Source organism: Talpa europaea, assembly GCF_964194135.1.
Source record: "Talpa europaea genome assembly, chromosome: 15".
Lineage (NCBI taxonomy): Eukaryota > Metazoa > Chordata > Mammalia > Eulipotyphla > Talpidae > Talpa > Talpa europaea.
Window position 1 is genome coordinate 4,036,056 of NC_140083.1, and position 21,491 is coordinate 4,057,546.

Genomic DNA, 21,491 nt, shown 5'->3' on the forward strand with positions numbered 1-21,491 from the left:
AGTTTTTCCCATTTCAGTTAAAAAATGGACTCTTAAGATAATGAGTGATATATTGATATAATTACTGCCACCTAAGCTGCATCCATTTAGAAGTGATTACATAAGCCACAATAACTTAGTTAATATATATCCTGTCTTTTGATTTTATACAGCCTTATAATGAACTGTATGTACGATGTGTGTGTAGACTGTACAGTTTGAACGTGTTTTCGTTTCCTCTCATGGACTTATATATTTTCTTCCTAATGCTAACCGATACTCTTCAGAATGAGCCAATTATTGTGATGTTTCTGGACTCGCTATAGACAATCAGGTTCAAATACAGTTACTTAGCCAGTTTGGAAATAAACATGAGCATATTTTCCTTCAGGTTTGTGTGTTAGAAAAAAAGTAAGCCATCCTAGAAGAGGGTAGTATGGTGGTTGCTTTTTGAGAATAACTGTCAGCCTAGAGCCTTCTATAGTAAATCATTAGGTGCATCAAATAAAATGTTTTGCTGCATCAAATAAAATGTTCTGCTGAAGTTCATGCAATCTCACAGTTACCAAACTTTCTTGCCAAAGAGAGTTGCAGTCATAATATCTGCAATCGAATCATTTCCTGTTCAGGCTTGAAGGTGGGGAACTGTCTGAAACTGCAGTCCTGTAAAATTAATTACAAAGAGTGACCTGGTAGGAGAGGTCTTTTTTTTTAAATAATAAATTTTATTTTTATATTCCCCCATACAATTGCAAATGCCCCATTCTGACCCCAATCCCTCCCCTCCCGCCCCCCACCCCCCAAAAAGTGTCTCTGGTTCATAGTTTTTTGTTGATTTTGATTTTCACTTTCTTATAGTTATTCATTTTCCTGGTCCCTTATTTAAGTTTTCTAGATTCCTGCTATGAGTGAGACCATCCGGTATTTTTCTTTTTCTTTCTGGCTTATTTCGCTGAGCATGATCCCTTCCAACGCCATCCATGTTGCTGCAAATTGCATGTGTTTATCTTTTTTGAATGCTGAGTAATATTCCACGGTGTATATGTATCACATCTTCTTGATCCAGTCATCTATTTTTGGGCATTTGGGCTGTTTCCAAAGCTTAGCTATTGTAAATAGTGCTGCTATAAACATAGGGGTGCAGGTGTTCTTTGGAATTGATGTTTCTGTGTCCTTTGGGTAAATACCTAGGAGTGGAATTGCTGGATCATATGGAAGCTCTATGTTTAGTAGGTCCAGAAATCTCCACACAGCTCGGTAGGAGAGGTCTTGATGATAACAAATGACAACTTAGCAAGTGTGGGAATGGAAAGGGTATCCCAGAATTTTGAAACTAACCAGACTTTAAGGAATAGATCAAGGTATGCAAACCCACTTACATGGGGTGATCTGAATAAAGCCTCTAGGGCATTCAGATAATATGCTGAACACACTTGGCAGTGGGCCAAGCAGATGGCACATTCCTGTACCGACCTTTGGAGGCCTGCAAGGTCACCAAGCTAGCTCTGGGGGTGTGGCTGTGCCCTGGCCTACCAGCCTGACCAGCCTAAGTTTCATCCAGCATTTGATCCTCTCTATAGGGGATGCCTCAGGGCTGGTTTGGTCTCTCAGTGCACTTGGGGGTTGCTTGTGCTCTCTCATCCCTTGCCCCTATCTAATCTTGGAGCTGATTTTTACTCTAGCACAACCCCAGAACTCACTAATGTGCTCGAATTTACTCCCTGTAGATTGGGGATGACCCAGGGTTAGTCTTTAGACTAACCCCACAACTTGTCTTCATTGACACCCACATTTTTAGTCTTGGCCAAACCTTCCATTGAGGATAGGTGGGGGCTGGGTAAGCTAGGCTGCAGCCACTTGTCCCTCCTGCTTCTGTGCATTCCCTTGACTGTAAAGGAAATTCGGGTGTGATAGTTCCTTAGGCCTCACCTTACCTCTCCCCACCTCTTCCTGTTGCCCTTTAGATTTTTTTTTTAATCTGATACTGAGCCTTTCCTCCCCCCACTCACTCACCAACGGAGTCTCCTAAGCTATTTCTGTCAGTTTAATGATCCCCAGCTGTTGTTGTAGTTCTGTAGTCTCCATGCCTGGGGAGGCAGGAAAGCCCAGCCGGAGAAAGAGGGTCTAGCGTGTGTGTCACAGTGTGCCAGGCGAGTCTACTGGGTTTTCCTGAACACAATAGGCTGAGACTGCAATAGGGAGGGTTAACACTGGGATGATTGGAAAAAACAGGAGGAGGGAAACTACAAGCCTGTGTCCAGGACATTTCAAAAATAAGCATTCTGCTGATAGGCGTGCCACCCTCTGCATCACTCAGAATTAGGCTAAAATGTGGTATGTGGTAACTGGGTAATTGTTCACTTTCTATTCTACTTCTGTTTTAGCTTCAGAGCTGGAATGATCTTCTACCTGTGTATGTTGAAGGAGCCACACATCAAAATGAAAAGGGCAATTCTGTGATAGGAAAATTCATGGAAATCATTTCTCAAGTGGTCAGAAAAGGCATTGATTTCAGTTCTGTTTTAACTTAATGCAGGTTTGTTTCGAAAATTTTGTGTAAAACCTGCAGTAATGAAATGTTCCACTTGCAAATTCAACCACACAAACTTCAGGAAATACACAATTGCAGCTCTTCTAACATCAGGTGTTTACTGACACGGACCAATTTACTTTGTGATGTCTTTACTAAACCTGGGCCCGGGGACCGGGAAATCCATATTATGATAGGCTGGCTTTTTCTTTACATATTTAACCTTGAGAATGTTAATCTTGCTAACAATTTTATCTGTCTCATCTGATATACTGAATGAAGCTTAACTCTATGGACGTCCACTCTTTTGTAGGAAATAAAAAAGGTTTGCTGTGGCCTTTACCAAAATTTATTTTTAAATATTTCCTTTTTTTAAAAACGATTTATTTATTTATGCATGCAAGAACTGGGGTGCAGGCCAGAGATGGACTCACCAGAGGATTCACCAGAGAGAGTGGGGAGCAGAACAGGCAGTTGTACTGAAATGCACTGCTGAGGGGAGCAGTGGGCGAGACAGGAGAGGTCTGCTGCGCCATGTGGGTCAGCTCCCTGGCCAGCGATCAAACTCAGTGGCCGTGATAACCTCATAGTGCTGCATCTTAACCCCTGGTGCCACCAGGGAGGTCCCTGTCTTTAAGGATTTCTTAAGAGATAATTGGATAATTAGATAAAATTTTGTATCACCTAAGATTTAAGGGTAAGATTGTTTTTTTTCTTTCTATACCCATAGAGAACTTGACACATCAGACATTGGAAAACCTTTCAGGTTTTTTTTTGGGGGGGGGTGTCTGTGTTTTTTTATCCATTGGGCCAAGTTTCTAATTTCTTTCTGCTTCCTCATGCTCCCCCTAGGGGGGAAAAACCATTTTTTCTTTAAAAATTTACTCAGACTTTGCCTTCTCCCCTCAGAAAATGAGTTATATGAAATATCATTTATTACTCTAAATACTGTTAATTTCAGAGATATAAAGAAGCTAAATAGGAAAGACTTGTTTTCAGGAGAGTTTGAAATACTTCAATTGAAAAAAGAACTTTCTACATATTTACAGAATTTTTATGAGGATATAGGCCTTTTTTAGGATTTCGAACTTGTTTATTTTACCATGCTATATATTTTTCAAGTCCATATTATAAAGATATAGAAAGAATATACACTGATATACTTGCTATGGAATAACTACCCTTCCCCAAGTTTTGAATCTGCCACCTGTCACCTGCCCTCAACAAAGTTGGGCACAAAATGTCAGCACCAGTACTTACCAGCAGGGAATAGCAAATGAGATTCAAGACTGCCCACATTTTCAGGGTGAACATGCAGAACAAATTTCACAGGGCAAGTGCTGTTGCCTTTACTTTGGAAGAGATTGTTCAGATGGCCCTGCCCATCAAAGGAAGCACATTCCCATCTCACTGCTGCACCCCATTGAGACGTCTGGTGCAAGTGCATGTTGCCCTCAGATCTGATGTGAGGATATTGTGTGAGCGTTACCTCGTAGATCCTTAGGAAGGAGACTGAGGACATGCAAGTAGCTGGCAATTTGAGATCTCTCTGCTGCAGTTGGAAAAGGAGATCACTTCAAGGGGAAGACAACCTAAAATGAAATGAAGAGCTCTGGATTTTTCATGATGTGGGAGTTTGATTTACTTATTTTTTATGTATAATTATTAATATTTTTGTTATGACTCTGGCATTAAATTGGATGTAGTAGAAAAAGCACAGACTATTGGTATCAGGCTGACCTGTGTTTGAACTCTGCCTCTTCTTACTAGCTGTGCATAGTAAGTAAGAGAGAAGTAACGCAGACCTCAAATGCCTGTTGAGAGTAAGTTACTGCATACTGTAGGAGTTATGCATATTAGACCCCTCATTTCTAATATCTTAGTTTCCTGCTCAAGACAAGCTTTTCTCACCCAGTGCCTTCGCACATCCCATTTCTGCTTCCTGGAACACCTTTTCTCTAAATCTTTTCATGGTTTATCTTACTAATTAGATTTCTGTGTAAGAGTCATCGGTATCCCAAGAAGGACCTTCTCTGTGTACTGTTATGTGAAACTACCACGTCCCACTCGTCTCTCTTCTCATATTTTTTTCTACCCATAATGTACCATCTGAAATTAGGTATGACTTTGTTTCCCTCCTTTAGAATATATGCTCTGTGAGGGCAGAAACATTATCTGTCCATTTTACTGCTGTATCACTTAACTGATGCCCAGCATATTCTTGGTGCATGTAAATACTAGTTCAGCAAATGAATGAATCAATCAACTGTGAATGGTTCTGGTACTAGGAAAGACCCCCTTCACAGAATGCAGGAAGAAAACTTTACCAGGAGGCAGGTGCTCTCTGACTTTTCAGTGTGGTGGTTTCTGATTTGAGAATCAAGTGGGAAGTCGGCTATGGCATTCTCTCGTGTCCTTCTAGGGTGCCTGCTGTGTCTGGGCAGAGCTCTGTGAATGACCTTTACAAATGTGACCACTGTTGTCCAGTTACAGTCTCTATTCCTTTTGGAATTTTAATGTAAGGAGCCTTTTCTGATTCTAGAGTTCTGAAATGTCATGTGCTATTCGCTGGAATCACCTGAAGTTTCCCCTGGTTACTAGGTGTATGTATCATAATTTTCACCAGCCACATCACATGGATGGCACTATTATGTGTCGTTTTTAAATACGGGGAAGTGCACAGTATAATCATGGTTTAGAGCTCAGGCTGTAGATTCAGATGAAGTTGGGCTCCAAATTCCACTTTTCATTTTTTGGCTTTGGACAAATTTTGCTTAATCTAACATTAAATTTCCTCACCTACAAAATAGTGTAATTGTAACTTCCACGTACCGTTGTTTTAAAAAATAAGATGAAATTCATGTTCTTAACATTTTATAAGTAGTACTACACAATAAAGAGACTTTTGCATGGTTTAGTATCCCACGTTAGGTTTTCATAAATTTCTCCTTTCTAAGTAACCACATTAGATATGTAAGTAGCCCGGCTTTACCAACCCAGGAAGATGCCTCATCCTTCTGCCTGTATTCCTGCCAGTATTCAGGTTAAATAAAAGATATTTATCATTTTTGGGTATTTTTTCTGACTTATAAAGCAGATTGAGGGAGAATTTCCTATATACAGAGATAAAGGGCAAATTTATGGGGTTGTGAAAGGGTTGAATGAGCCTGTTGTTAAAACTATCAGAAATCTCATTGTAAGTGGTTTTCGGTATATATGATTTTGAAACAATTAGGGATTCCTTGCTTAAGTTCTTCGCAACATTATATTGTGATGTGTTGTATTCTTCATAATTAACCATTTATAGGAGTCAGTCATCGGACTGATGGTAGCATCAAAAGATGGTGGCATTTCAGTTGGAAAAATCTGGCCCTTTATATATCTTAGTAACTCATAAATATTTCTGAAGAGAGTCAAATTTGTAAACTTTTTTGAGTGAAAAAAATAAGAGATTATAATTTTATTCTTATTCGTGTTTAATTTTTTAAAGTGTAAGCATGCATTCATTTTATAATATAAACTTTTTATTTTGGAATAATTTAAATTTGCAGAAAAGTCACAGAGGTAATGGAAGAGAGGCCCTTGTATTCTTTACCCAGTTGTCCCTAATGTTAGCATCTTACATAACTATGTTACATTTGTCAAAACTAAGAGATTAGCATTAGTACACTAAGTAAACTTCAAGCTCTACTTGGATTTTATCTGTTTTTCCACTGATGTCCTTTTTCTGTTCCAAAATCTGATCCAGGATACCACATTGCATTTAGCCATATGATTTTCAGATGGTGGATCAGTAAGCGCTCAGAGAAAATTAACTTTTCTCACCTGCACACTCTCCTTTTTCTCTTAACTTTGGATCAGAATTTTAGCAGGTCCATCTTCCTCTGGCAGCAGAGCTCATTTGAAGACTGTTTCCCTGTTGACAGCTTAGGTTTTCAGGAGCACACTTTGAACACTCCTGTGTATTAAGTGGATACAGGTTCTTCTGCTTTCCTTTAGTCTTGCTCTTTATATGTTCAAGATTGTCTGGAGTCTAGGAACAGTATGCTTTTCACTGGCTGCCATTCCAAAGGGAACATCCCTTCTCTTCTCCTCCCTTTCCTTCCCCTCCGCAACCTTCTCCTCTCCTCCCTTCTCCCAGCTCTGTGGCCCCCCCCCCCGTCTCTTTTGAATAGGATACAAGACCTTTTTGCTTTGCAGAATAAAACATCTCATTGGAGGAGTAGGATCAGATTCTCCTGTCCTAGAGAATTATCTCTGTGATGTAAAGGCCTCTAATGAAGCATTTATGCTCTGTGTTGCAGTTTTACAAAGCATTTTCAATATACATTGGTGTTTTTTTCTCTTTATCTATCTGCCTGCCTGCCTACCTCCCTAGCTGTCTGTCTGTCTGATCTTTACAGGGCAGGAATTATTTTTCCAAATTATGTTGTAGGGAGAAAAATCAGGGCTTAAAGGAGTGATTTATAGAGTATCAGAATCAGGACCGGAACCCATGTCTTTTTACCCTTTCACTGATGTTTCCGCTCCTTAAGGTCAGTTTTATAAGTGTATTGTATTCACTTGAATCTTATTAAACCTTTAAAATACATATATTTTATATACTTTAGTTGAAATGTATTAAAGTATTCCTATAACCAACCCAGTATGTAGTACTTTTACTCCTTCCCCTAGGAGTCTGTTTGAGGGTCAGGCTAATTATATACAACACATTGAGTCTTTAAAATACTGTTGTTTATATTAAAGGCACAAGCCTGAATACATTTTTGGTGCAGTGTACACTGGGCTAGCCCATTCAGGCTGGTTTCCCAGTTGGAGGAAAAGAATGTAACCTTGAAAGGATTAGAGAAATTCAGAGTTTAGAAAACTTGACAAAATTATGTATAAGAATCAGAAGAAAATAATTCCAGGGATGCTGTGGAACAAGTTAGGGATTGAGAGCCAGAAAGCAGGAGAGGCTATGGAAAAGATAAGGGAGTGCAGATCTCTCTTTTTCAATAAAATTTTACTAGACTCAGTCAGGAAAGACTTGTGGGAGGTTACCATAAGTAGAGGCCCAAAGGAGAACTACTTTGGGGAGTGTTGAGGGAATTACTTGAAACTTTAGTGCAAACTGATCATGAGGATGAGATATTTTTTCAGGCCCAGCTTATATATTTTCTAGCCCTACTCCACATAAAAAGCATCTTATTTCTCCTTACCAGTGACTTCAGTGTTGGATAGTATCACCTTTGTACACCAAGAACACCTAAAAAATACATGTTATTTAAATTTATATTTTTTAAAGAAATCTGTGTTTCTTTCATTTAATCACATGCATGTATTACATGTAAGTTCAGATGATTTGAATTTTGCAGAGACCCTTAGTGTAAAGCATGTGTGCTTTACACTTTCCTATGACTTTATAAGTAAAGATGAATATTTTAGACATCACTTTCTTTATTACAGCATTTAAGAATTTCGTGAGGTTGACTCCAGAACAATGAAAAGTAAATTTTTGTAAGCCAAAAGAAATTTCATGAGGTTGAGCATTGTCTTACTCACATACATGTGTCCAGCATCTAGGCCTACCCTTGAGAATCCGAAAGATGTATGAAGCATGACTCTCATGAATCAGGGAACAGTCAGCTGGGATGTGGTGTCTGAGTATGCTGTCTTTGAAAATATTCTTCACTCTTATAAAAGCTTATTTGATGGTTGTTTTCCCCACAAAAATGTAAACACCACTGAAAAGCAGTGACTATTGATCTTGTCACCATGGCATTGTAGCAGCCAGGGTAGCATGTGGCATGTATAGTAGACCCTCATATTTCTTAAGTGAATGCCTGAGGAAAGTTTTGACAAGGAACCAAAAAGAACTGAATAAGACATGAATATGAGGTGAATAGATCTGTGGACTGACTGGTACTTCAGCACTTGAACCAGAATACGACTAGGCATGTAAGTAGAAAATGAGTAAATGAAACAGCTGTGTGGCATTACTAATTTTAATATAGTTTATCTTGAGTTCTTTTTTTTTTTTTATAGAGGCATGCTTTATTTATTTGTTTGCTGGTTTGTTTGTTTGTTTTGTTTATATATGCACTGGGTACAGTCAGAAGCGCGGGAGGGTGAGAGAATTCACCAGAGCCAGAGCGGGGAGCAGAGCAGGCAGAAGGACCGAAGTACACTGCTGAGGGGAGCAGCGGGCGGCAGGAGAGGTCTGCACGCCATGTGGGACCCTCCTCTGGTGGCCGGGGAGCAGCCGGGGATCGAACCGGCGCCGCAGAGGCCGCGCGCAGTTTCGCAACCCAACGCTCAACCGCTGCGCCACCGGGGAGGCTCGAGTTTTTTTTTTTTTTTTTTTTTTTTTAAAGGCATTGTGGTATCTTAAGCAGTTGTAGTAATAGTAGTAAAAAGGAAAAGGGTATAGTAGTACTGTTAGTATGTTTTCCCATTGGACTAAAAACTTTATTGTGAGCAGAGTGTTGGTATATCCATTTCCTGGCACCTAACACATAGTATCGTAGTTGTTTGGTAAACATTTGTTAGATTAATGAATGAAGAATTCCTCACCCTTCAATCCCAATCCCTGTTTTGATGGTGGGAATGTAAAGTTCCGCAGGCTGCGAACATGAGGAGTGCCCTTCTCTGGGGCATCCTTTACTTTACCTACATTAATTAAACAGTTTTTTCTTGAGATGTAATTTACTTATAATACCTTTCACCTACTTTTTTTTTTTTTTCCCAAAGATTTTTCTACTTATACAAGCACTGGGGTAAAGGCCAGAGGCGTGGGAGAGTGAGAGAATTCACCAGAGACGGAGCAGGATGCAGAACAGGCAGAAGGACCAAAATATACTGCTGAGGGGAGCAGTGGGTGCGAGACAGAAGAGATCTACTGTGCCATGTGGGAATCTCCCTGGCCAGCTGGGAATCGAGCCTGTGCTGCAGAGGCTGTGGACAGCCTCTGCAGCGCTGCGCTCAACCTGCTGCGCCACCAGGGAGGCTCTTACTTTTTTTTTTTTTTTAAAGATTTATTTATTTACGCATACAAGAACTGGGGTACAGGCCAGAGGAATGGGGGGGGGGTGAGATCCACCAGAGGCAGAATGGGGAGCAGAACAGGCAGATCTACTGAAATACACTGCTGAGGGGAGCAGCAGGCGAGATAGGAGAGGTCTGCTGCACCATGTGGGTAGCTCACTGACCAGGAATCGAACTCGTGCTGCAGTGGCTGCAGATAGCTTCCTAGAACCTTAACCCCTTGTGCCACCATGGAGGCCCCACCTTTCACCTACTTTTGATGATCCTTTCTAAGAATGAAACTAGTGAATCTTCAGTGAAATAGCCTTTGGGTCTAAATGATAGGTCATGTGATTTTTTACAATTTGTGTGTCACAAAATGACATTTCAGGTGTATAGCATAAGCTGAAGTATAAAATAGTCTGATAAAATGGCTGTAGTTTATTGCCACAAAGATGATTATTCTAATTATTAGCATGTACTAAACTTCAAGTAGGTTAAACCCACCTTGTTTCTTCTCTGGTCTTCCTAGTCAGACACATTCTGGTGTCTATTACAGAATTGATCTGTAATTACTTATTCTGATACTGGTATCTGAAGGTTAGTGGGGGTGGGTGGGGAAGGGATGTACCAAATTATTAGATCATACTTTGAGAACTTTAGAAGGAACATAATTTAGAGCAAGAATGTACTGTTTAAAATTACTTTGAATAATTAATATTTATTAAATGTGTTAGGCTGTATATAAAAGACAACTTAGAAGATGGTGCATAATATCACATGCAATAGGTTTAGATATAAAAGTCATAGAAGTGAGTCTAGAGATAACAGATTTTATCTTTCTTTGGTTGTTCTTAAGCCTTTTTTTCCCATTGACAAGTCTTTTGTGATGGATGACAGATACTTTTTGTGGAAGAAGTATGTTAGAAAATAAAAGTTCTTCTGTTGCAAACTTTTGAAATAAAAATTTTAACTTAAAAACATTGAGTACACATCAAGGGCCTCCCTCGTGGCGCAAGGGGTTAAGCACCACACTATGAAGCAATCCGCAGCCTCTGCAGCAGGAGTCTGATCCCCGGCCAACCAGGGAGCAACCCACATGGTGCAGCAGACCTCTCCTGACTCACCCGCTGCTGCCCTCAGCAGTATATTTCAGTCAGTCTGCCTGTTCTGTTCCCTGCTCTGTCTCTGGTGAGTCCTCTCACCCCCCGCACCTCTGGCCTGTACCCCAGTTTTTGTATGCATAAATAATAAATAAATCTTTAAAAAAAAATACTTTCTCAATTTTGTTGCTTTTTCCCAAACAAACGTTTGGTTCCATTATTTTTCTCTTGTTTTTCTGTCTTCTCTATCTTTCCTTCCTTCTGTGTATCTGGGGTTTAGTTTGTACCTCTTTTTCTAGCCACTTAAGGCGAAGACTTTATATTATGTCTTTGAGAGCTTTCTTCTTTCTTAATATAGACATTTAAAACTATGAAAGACTCTACTCTATGCAGTACTTTAGATACCCCATAAATTTTGATATATTGCTCAGCTCAAAATACTTGCTAAATTCTCTTAGTTCTCTTTGGACCCATTGGCTATTTAAGAGTATGTTGTTTAATGTCTATATATTTATGAATTTCATAAAATTCATTTTGTTGTTGGTTTCTAACTTAATTCCATTGTGGTCAAAGAAAATACTTTGTAGGGTTTTAATCCTTTTAAATGTATTAGAAACTTGTTTTATGGTCTAGTGCATGATCTGTCCTAGAGACTGTTCCATGTATGCATGAGAAGAATATGTATTCTGCACTTGTTGAGGGAGTATATTGTTCAAGTCTTCCATATCCTTGTTGATCTTCTGCATACTTGTCCATTATTGAGAGTGAAGTGGATTGTGAGTGATGAGGAGATAAACTGAAATATTCCTTATTCTCAATCATGTAAGTAAGCGTCATAGAATTGAGTTAAAGTAAGATTGAGAAATCCTCAAGTGTTAGTTAAATCTTAGGGATTCCAGAAATGGCATCTACTGATATATTTTCTGACATATTGCACCTCTTTATTTCAATATTTTAGTGTGAAAATCACTTTTAATTGTTACGAAAACTGATACCTTTTAACTTAGTTGATCATTTCTGGGTGGCAGTTTCTTCCTCTGAAATGTGAGAACCCCCACAGTTTAGAGCCAAAGAACTGAGTGTAGGAGAAGAGAAAAGATTGAGAGGGCTTGTTTGCTTTTTGGTTGCCTCATGGATTTTCTAATACAGTGAATTTTGACTGGATTATAATTTCTAGTCAAGGGGTACTAATTCGTCAACAAGTTTGTTTTGGAGCCTTTTGTAACATAGTCAGAAATACTGTTGCCAAATTCATTGTCAGTTTGCTTAGATTTGGTTTGAAGTTCAAGTTTCATATAGAAATTTAAAGAAATGAGAAAAAACCTTTTCAGTGTTACTGAGTTAGGGGTGGGTTAATGGAGTGTCCCTGCAGTCAGAATCTTCCTTGAAGAGGTCTTACTGAGAAAAGGATGGTGCAGGAGAATTCTTGTTCCTTACATGTCACTCCCATATTAAACCCCTTCCTATTCTTTTCTACTTTCCTTATGATTTAGACTAATTCTCCCTATGCTAGAAATCTTGGCGGAATCAGTCAATAGTCAATTAATAAATTAGGAACAGCCTACACAGCTGCTCATCTCTATCCAGTGAAATCCAGGACCAATGACCAGTGGAAGCCACAGAGCTGAGTTTAAAGAGCATGTAGTCAACACTAATGATAAAGGACTGATCACAAAAATCTACAAAGAGCTGATGAGACTCAACAAAAACAAAGAAAATAATCCAATCAAAAATGGGCAGAAGAGCTGAAAAGAAACTTCTCTGAAAAGGAAATGCAAATGGCCAACAGGCGTATGAAAAAATGTTCAACATCACTTGTAATCGGGGAAATGCAAATAAGAACTACAATGAGATACCATCTTACACCAGTGAGAATGGCACATATTAAAAAAACTAGCAACAACAAATGTTGGCGAGGTTGTGGAGAAAAAGGAACTCTCCTGCACTGCTGGTGGGTGTGCAAACTGGTCCAACCACTATGGAGAGCTGTGTGGAGATTTCTTGACCTACTAAACATAGAGCTTCCATATGATCCAGCAATTCCACTCCTAGGTATTTACCCAAAGGACACAGAAACATCCATTCCAAAGAGCACCTGCACCCCTATGTTTATAGCAGCACTGTTTACAATAGCTAAGCTTTGGAAACAACCCAAATGCCCAAAAATAGATGACTGGATCAAGAAGATGTGGTACATATACACCATGGAATATTACTCAGCATTCAAAAAAGATAAACACATGCAATTTGCAGCAACATGGATGGCGCTGGAAGGGATCATGCTCAGCGAAATAAGCCAAAAAGAAAAAGAAAAATACCGGATGGTCTCACTCATAGCAGGGATCTAGAAAACTTAAATAAGGGACCAGGAAAAAGAATAACTATGAGAAAGAAAATATCAAAATCAACAAACAACTATGAACCAGAGACACTCTATGGGGGTTGGGGGGCGGGGAAAGGAGGGCTTGGGGTCAAAATAAGGGGGCTGTAATTGTATGGGGAATATTAAAATAATAAATAAACAAATAAATAAAGAGCATGTAGTGCAAGGAAGGGGTACAGGGCAGGTACTCTAGGATTTGAGCAGACCAGGGTAAAGGAGGAGTCCTGGAGCCTCGGTGGTTTTCTCAGGCTTTTACTGAGCTTAACATGCATTGCAACAACCAGGTACACGGCAAGCAGGGGTGCCCAGGGGCCACAAGGCCGGCAGGCCTCCAGGCCCCAGGCAAGTCTTCATTCTGGGCTTTGCTGCCCTTCTTTCTCTCCTCCTCTCTCCTGCCTCTCTCCTACTTCTGCTTCTCTTGGTGATTATCTCAATACTCCTCCCCTGGCCCACAGAAGTAAACAGCACAACAGTGTAACAACTGCAGGTGACCCATCAGGCAGGACAATCCTAATGGTGGGAGGGCAGAAAAGCCTGAAAACTATTTACCCAACAGAGCACCACTTACTTTTACTTTTTCTTTTTTTTTTTTTTTTAAAGATTTATTTATTTATTTATACAAGCACTGGGTACAGTCAGAAGCGCGGGATGGTGAGAGAACTCACCAGAGCCAGAGCGGGGAGCAGAGCAGGCAGAAGGACCGAAGTACACTGCTGAGGGGAGCAGCGGGCGGCAGGAGAGGTCTGCGCGCCACGTGGGACCCTCCTCCAGTGGCCGGGGAGCAGCCGGGGATCAAACCGGCGCGGCAGAGGCTGCCGCCAGCCTCACAACCCAGCGCTCAACCGCTGCGCCACCGGGGAGGCCCTACTTTTTCTTTTCAGTCCTCATTGACCCAGTTGTTTGATATGTCCAATTCTTGGAATGTCATCATTACATTTCCTTGGTCCTAATAGGATTGTTCACTCCTTTAATTTCCCAAGTAACCAATTATTCAAATAATAGGTGATTGCTGCTGTTTGATACTGAAAGAAAACAGCTATTTCCATGAAGAGTGGGACACTAAGGATCCCCCACTTCACAGTTTGATTTATTTTCCTTTTATTGCAGTCATTTTCTGGCAAGCAGCTAACTCAGTTGATTCACCATCCGTCAACTTTGAAGGCATCTGTTCATCTATATATAGGCTGCTTGCATAGACACATTTGAAAACAGATGATATATTAAATTTATGGAATTCAGTAACAGTGAAGAAATAAAGACTCATGTCAGTACACAAATAGGTACTTTTGTTTAGTTTTTACTGACTTGCAATGGAGAGGAAATCACAGCAATTTGAAAACGGGTTTGGTCAAATTCCTACTCTCTTGAATCTCCTTGTTTGAGCACTATGAGAATAATCATTTGAACTAGTAGATATTTCTTAGTGAGGGATGTGCATTAAATATATTAATTTAATATTAAATATACTCCTAATTTGGTACTTCCTGCAGTGAGCACAGAATATGTGGCTCTTAAGGTATTTTCTGAAGATGAATTATTAAATTATTTTTTAATTTAGTATTTTTAAAATTTTATATATTTTTTACATCATTTTTCATTTTTGCACAATGTATGCATTTTTTTTCTTTTTTTAAAAAAGATTATTTATTTATACAAGAACCGGGGTACAGGCCAGAATCACGGGAGGATGAGAGGATTCACCAGAGACAAAGCAGGGAACAGAACAGGCAGACTGATGAAATACACTGCTGAGGGGAGCAGACAGAAGAGGTCTGCTTTGCCATGTGGGACCCTCACTGGCCAGCTGCGATCAAACCCGTGCTGCAGAGGCTGCGCTCAACCACCTGCACCACCAGGGGAGGCCCAGTGTATGCATTTTCATCTTGGTTATAGTCCCCATACAATTCCCACCCCCACTTGTTTTGATCCTACTCCCCCCCTCACCCCCCCACAGTGTATCTCTGGTTTATAGTTGCTTGTTGATTTTGATTTTTACTTTAATTAGTCTTTTTCCTGGGATAATCTTAAGTAAATTGTGTAATCTTTCTGGGCCTCATTTTCCTTATCAGTAAAATAGTATTAATAATACCTTTTTCTTCATAGGGGACTTAAGAAGATTAAATGAGTTAAAACATGAAACTACACGTCATGTTCTATAAATGCTAACTATTAGTGTGCAGTTACAGTTTTTGTTTTATTCTGCAAGGATTTGTTTTTAAGTGTTGTTAGTAATAATGATTATAGTAGGGGCCTCCCTGGTGGCGCAAGGGGTTAAGATGCAGTACTATGAAGCTATCGGCAGTCACTGCAGCAAGAGTTCGATCCCTGGCCAGAGAGCTGACCCACATGGTACAGCAGACCTCTCCTGTCTTGTCCACTGCTCCCCTCAGCAGTGTATTTCAGTCAGTCTGCCTGTTCTGTTCCCCATTCTTTCTCTGGTGAATTCTCTCACCCTCCCGCACCTCTTGCCTGTACCAAATAAATAAATCTTTTTAAAAGATGATAATAGTAACGTAGTAACCTTCTGATTAGATTTCACAGACTGTATGTATCATCGTTTTGAAATCCAGTTCAATTCAATGAATAATTATTAAATACTGTGTGTTAACTGTTATGGGGAACATGTATTAATAAGTTATATATCCTGTCCTCCAGGAGTTACAAACTAGTAGGAGAGATAAGAGATACTCATAACTATTAAGCAGGGCAAACTCTATACTTTTTATAACAAGTGGTAGCTCACAGAAGACCTGTAGTAATTCTGAATGCTGTGGAGTCAGGAAGGTCAGGTGAAGAGGTGAAACTTTCTAGGCGAAGCAACTGAAGATCTGGGAAAAGTATGTGGTACTTGAGGAAGAGTGATTGGACAGCCATGCCTGGTGTGGCTTAGAATGGGAGCGACCATGAGAGCAAGGGCACAAGCCTGAGTTGTCGCCACAACCTGCAAAATCCTGGTGTGGTGGGTTTGAGGAGGTAGGAGCTTGAGGAGGTGGTAGAGTTGAAATTGGCCCAGAAATTTATTATTAGTACTGGGGAGGATAATGAGACCAATTAAAGAGATTTAAAGGTTGGGAAATGGATTAGGTTTTTGGCAGAAAGACTAGTTCAACTTTAGACCTGCTGAATTTGAGGCCTGAGCAGAAGTCTACCACTGCTATTTTTGGAGACTTTTTTGAAAATTGCTCTATGGATGGAAAAGGCAGTTATTTTGGTAATAGAGGATTCCTCATCGGTGCAGGTCCTCCTCATAGGTGACTTGCAGGAGCCTTTTCATGGAAGGCTTATCATATAGGGGGACTTTATGCGATCCTCTGCACCCTCCTTCACTGAGTATTTTCTTACTTAGCATCTCAGTGAAAGCCGAGCCATCTTCTTTCTGCATGTTGAGTAGTGGAAACACCCTTTAGGTTTCATTGGCATTTGAAATGGAGATAATTGACTTTTAACTTAAAAAAATCCCTATTAAGTTGTTTTGTCAAGTGGTGTTGCCAAGGTGGAGGGAGGAGCACCCCTGTGAGGCTCCCCTAGCCCAGGTGTGCTTTGAATCTGGTGGTTGATTCACCTCTACGTGAGGAGGAAGAGGAAAAAGAGAGTTGTATTAATGATAAACTATTGTCTGGCCTAGAGAAATGCATTGCTTGCTGAAGATAGGAATACTTTTTAGATATGACAAAAAAGATTTTACAATGATCAGTCCTTCTTGATCATAAGAATAGCTGTATCACTATGCTTACGGTGGTGAGCTTCTGCTACAAAAAGCAAGAAAAAGTTTAGGACTCCTAGAAAATTTCTTCTGGCTGGTGAGCCTGTCTGTATTTTCTTTGAGTTAAGAATTTGTGTTTTCAGTGTTAGGAGGAGGACCATGTTGTAGGAAGTTTTGAGCTATTAGGCAAGACTTTGGTACTTTGTGGATTGTTATCTCTCTGCAAGACCCTTTGCAACTTCCTCCTGCCGCCCACAGCAGAATACGGAAACCCTGCTGTATCAGGCCACTTCTGCAATTACAGTCAAAAGCACAGGGGATCCTTCTTCCACACTACACTCTCCTGTTTTGGAGACTGGCTTTGCATTTGAAAATGTGTTTTTTGTGGAGGAATGCCCAGTTGATCCTTCATCTCCCTTCTCTCTTTGCTGCCTTGCAGTGCTGCAGTTGAAGCTCCAGCAGCGCCGGACACGGGAGGAACTGGTCAGCCAAGGGATCATGCCGCGTGAGTACTGCGCTGTGCTCTTGCTCTGGTAGAGGTGCACGTCGGACATGGTGGTGTGCACCCAGTGCACCATGGGATGCATCTGACAGAAAACGGGGACTGGTTTCGTTTATCACTTTTTTCTTTCTCTCACTTTTCCTATTTCAGGGACTCTCAATCACTGATACTTAAGACAACTGCCCTGGCTGATCAGGTTCAGTGAAAGACCAGCATTAGGTTTAATGGTGCTTCTGAATCATCTTTAGCTTTTGACTTGCACCTTTCAAAGGGTTTCTACGCCCAGTTACACTTCCTCTTATAAGAGGAGCAGATCTTGAGCTGGGGTATTGTGAGAAAGAAAGCACTTCTTGGATTTGTTTTGCCGTAGTGTTCACGTTCCCGGGGACTACATGCACTTTTCCACCTGGCATTTTGAATCAAGCACAGTTTTACTTACATGGAGGCCCTTGGTTCCCCCGGGGCTGGCATGGGTGTGAGTGCATGGGGTTGTTGGTAAGTATTATCACAGCGCTGGGCTCGATGTGCACAGAACTGCATCACTTGGGGAGAAATGAAACCAAGAAAACTTGCTTTTAATACCAGCAGCGCTTTAAAAGTGGAAAATGGAGCCAGCACAATTTTGCTCTTTTTGACATTCTTGTTAGTCATCGGCAGAGCACTTGGGCTGCTGCTTGGGTGCCCTAATGGGTTTTAAAACAAAGGCAGGCAGCAGCTTCTGCTTCCATAGTGGAGAACTGATGCTTTTCACTTTAACTCAGGGCCTGCTAATGTACTGCCACTACATTCTCCTAATTCTTCATTCAGAATATTTGCATACCTGATAGATGCCCATTGATACGAGATAAATCCAACTCCTACTCTCAGGAGGTTTATATTTAGCAGGAGAAGACCATTAAATAAACAAGGGAACAGATAAACAAGATAAGTTCAGAGCATAAATTCAGAGCATGTGAGTTTTATGAAATAAATTAACTGGTTGGTGTGTCAACAAGAATAGCAATGAGATGGGGGGTTACTCTGGATAAGATGGACAAAAAGGTTTCCCTCAGGAGGAAGTATTTGAACTGAGATCTGGGGGATGAGATGGAGTCAGCCATTCAGAAGCAGGAAGAGGGCCCAGGGAGTGGGGAGAGCAGGTCTAAGGCCTAGTGTGTGCTTGAAACACCAAGGAAGCCAGTGTGTCTTGGGTCTGGTGAGTGAGGGGAGAGCAGGGGCAAGTTGCGATTGACAAGGGGACTATGGGGCCAGAATGAAGGAGATGGATTTTGTTTTTAAGTACATTGGGAAACCATTGAAGGCTTTTAAGCAAGTGAGGCTGGGAGTTGATTTATAATGACTACATTTCTAAGAGCTAGAACTATATAACAACTATAAAGAATCTGTCATCTATTTCTATCCTTTCTAGAGGATTTATGCATGTTTTTGTTTACTGCAATTTACTACCAAACCGCTCATCCACATTATGCTGCCCTCCTCTCTGGCCTTCGGTGAAGGACTCCCTACCCCAATCCTTGAAGTGTCATATAGAGCAGATGTCTTCAACAGTGGGTCGGTGATTTCATCACGTAGGGCGGTGTTGTACTTAACAGTGCTCCATGTCTGCCAGTCTGCAGGCCTTTGTAGAGGAACAGTTTAGCCAGCATCTCCTCTGCTTGTCCCTGTCACCACCGACATGGCGTGCTTAACATCTACTCTGTGTCCCAGATGCTGTAGAGATTAAAAATATATAAGGCTTGGTACCTGCCCTCAAGACGTTTAATGGTTTATTTGGGCAACTAGAATTTACCCGCACACAAAATAAAGGGCAACTCAGTGCTCATGGGTGGGGTGCTGGCCGAGTGATAGTACTAGTTCTGAGAATGCACTGCTTTTCAGGACCTGTACCATGTTCCGAACATAAAAACCACACAAGGGCACATGTTCTTGCATCGTTCTTTGACTTGATACTGTTGAAATCACAATTCAGTAGATGTGCTGAATATCGCTTTATACAAGCATTGCTTGTATAATGCCCCATGTTGTCAAGACAAATGATGCTTCAGTTACTGCAGCTATCTGCTCGTGTGTTTGTCCCGCTAATTAACTTGTGACTGCCTTGAAAAACTATCTTATTATATTTTTGGCTCTGAATGAATGAAGAAAGATAGCTAGTCATAAAATTGTGTGTTTGTGCTCGCGCGAGTGTGCAAGAGAGAATGAGAATGAGAGACAGGAACAGATACCACTCTGTTGCAAACTTGGAATTCTGGGTATAGAATTTGAAACAACATTCCTATTCTCTCAGGAGCCCAGGTTCTATAGTGTTCTGAGTCTCTAATTTTATGCTTCAGTTGGTCTTTGAATCAATGAAGCAAGTATTATTGCGCTTCATACAGGAATAGAAATGAGCTGCCACTATGAGAATGTCTCCCCTCACACTAAGAGCCATGGATACAGTTTGGTTTTTAGCTTTCCTAGTGATGAAAGTAGGTAGTGAATTCCTGGATTATGAGTGAAAATATTGAGGCCTGGAAGTATTTCAGGTGTGACATTCCCTGCTTATCCACATACTTAATGCCTCACAAATAGAGTCCTGAATCCCCAAAGATGAGGCTCTTTTTCATTTTGCCAACTCTCCCCTCTTTGACAGCCCTATTTCCTCACCATGGCCCTGCGCCCACTGCCCTAACTGATGTGGTGATCTTACACCCTCGTCTCCCTCACACTCCCCACCTGCCATCCCCCACCAACATCCCTTCTCGACTTTCAAGGAAAATAAGAGCAGAGCTGGAGGTAGATTGTAAAAGATCAGTATGTTGCTGTTGATTATCAGAGATTGGAAGAGTAACATCTGATTTGAAGTGCTCACTTCCATTCCTGTCTTGTTGGCCTGAGGAATTTCTGAAAAGTGCCTTTATATTTAAAGTTCATGGTGCAACAGGATATAGCGAGGGTCCACAATCAGTATCATCAAGTCTGTGTTCTGCCATGTCATTTGTATGTTTTATCAGAGTCTTCTCTCCCAATTTTTTTTCTGGCTCTGGGGAGAAAAACTCACCCACCTCATTTATCAGAGAGCTCATACCCAGCTCCTGCATCGGGCTGGCTCTCAGCTCTGACGTCCTGTCTGCGGGATGCCATGTCTTGAGCGGTGCCTTGTCTTCAAGGGGTGATCATGCTTCTGCACGTTGTTCAAAGTCTTGGTATGGTCTGTCCACAAAGTTCAGGAATTAGAGAAATCTCCTAGTCCCTAAATACCCCTGGGCCCTTTGATATGCTCTGGTCATGGCATCAAAACATGGCATTTAGGGGTTGGTTTCCTATGTGTCTTCAATCAGGGTCATTTTCAGGGATCCTCCATTCTCATCTTGTAAACATGTGTCTCAAATTTAACACTCCTTAACCCCTGCAGAGTGCTGGATAACAGAGGCTTACATATTCCAGGTCCTGAGCTTTCTTTAATACTGTCTGAAGCTCTGCATGTCTTGAGGGAGAGAAGAGATGACACAGATAGGAAGCTGGTATTTAAGTGCAAATTTTAAGACCAAGAATGCTGCTCTGTCCAGGAAAAAGACTCACAGAAGGGATGGAGCATGCGTGGTATACACTGTTCTCAAGAAAACTTCCCCCACAGCCTGTCTTTTTGGCATTTAAAGGTGTATAAAGTCATAAGGTTAAGGTGAAAATTAGGAAAAATGTTCTGGCAATGAAAGCTGCTGCAGAGGACTAGCCTTTTAAAGGGAAATGTGGAAGTTCTCTTCTGCAGACAAATGAGGGAAGTGTCTCCTGTAATCTTTCTGGATATGAGAGAACAGCTTCATTTGTCTCTTCCTTCTCAGCCTTTTGTTCTTCTGTTGTGGCTCCTTGGGAAGCATAGAGTAGCATACGCTGATGCTGTACTTGGCCCTCGGTTCTTTTCCCATGGACACGTGGTAGAAAAATCTCAGTAGGCAAGCATTGAAATGTGACGCCTTGCTCTGTCTGTTCAGCAAGTTTGTTTTTTCGTATTAAATGGTGTTTCTTTGTACCCAGCCAATAATACATGGCAGTGGTTGAGAGAATCCAGAGTAAGAGTGAGAGGTCAGGGCCTCCCCGGTGGCGCAGCGGTTGAGCGCTGGGTTGCGAAGCTGCCTGCGGCCTCTGCGGCGCCAGTTCGGCGCCAGTTCGATCCCCGGCTGCTCCCTGGCCACCAGAGGAGGGTCCCACATGGCGCGCAGACCTCTCCTGCCGCCCGCTGCTCCCCTCAGCAGTGTACTTCGGTCCTTCTGCCTGCTCTGCTTCCCACTCTGGCTCTGGTGAATTCT

General features: G+C 41.2%; 1 protein-coding gene across 2 annotated transcripts in view; it reads left to right on the plus strand.

Moving 5' to 3' along the window:
* MRTFA (myocardin related transcription factor A) overlaps positions 1 to 21,491 on the plus strand; it is a gene marked incomplete at both ends in the record, with an annotated part of 86,005 nt that overhangs the window by 34,594 nt on the left and 29,920 nt on the right. For both annotated transcript variants that reach the window (XM_084254940.1, XM_084254939.1), the window contains one exon: positions 17,143 to 17,208. In XM_084254940.1, coding sequence (XP_084111066.1) covers positions 17,143 to 17,208 — 66 coding nt within the window. The remainder of the gene's footprint in view (positions 1 to 17,142; positions 17,209 to 21,491) is intronic.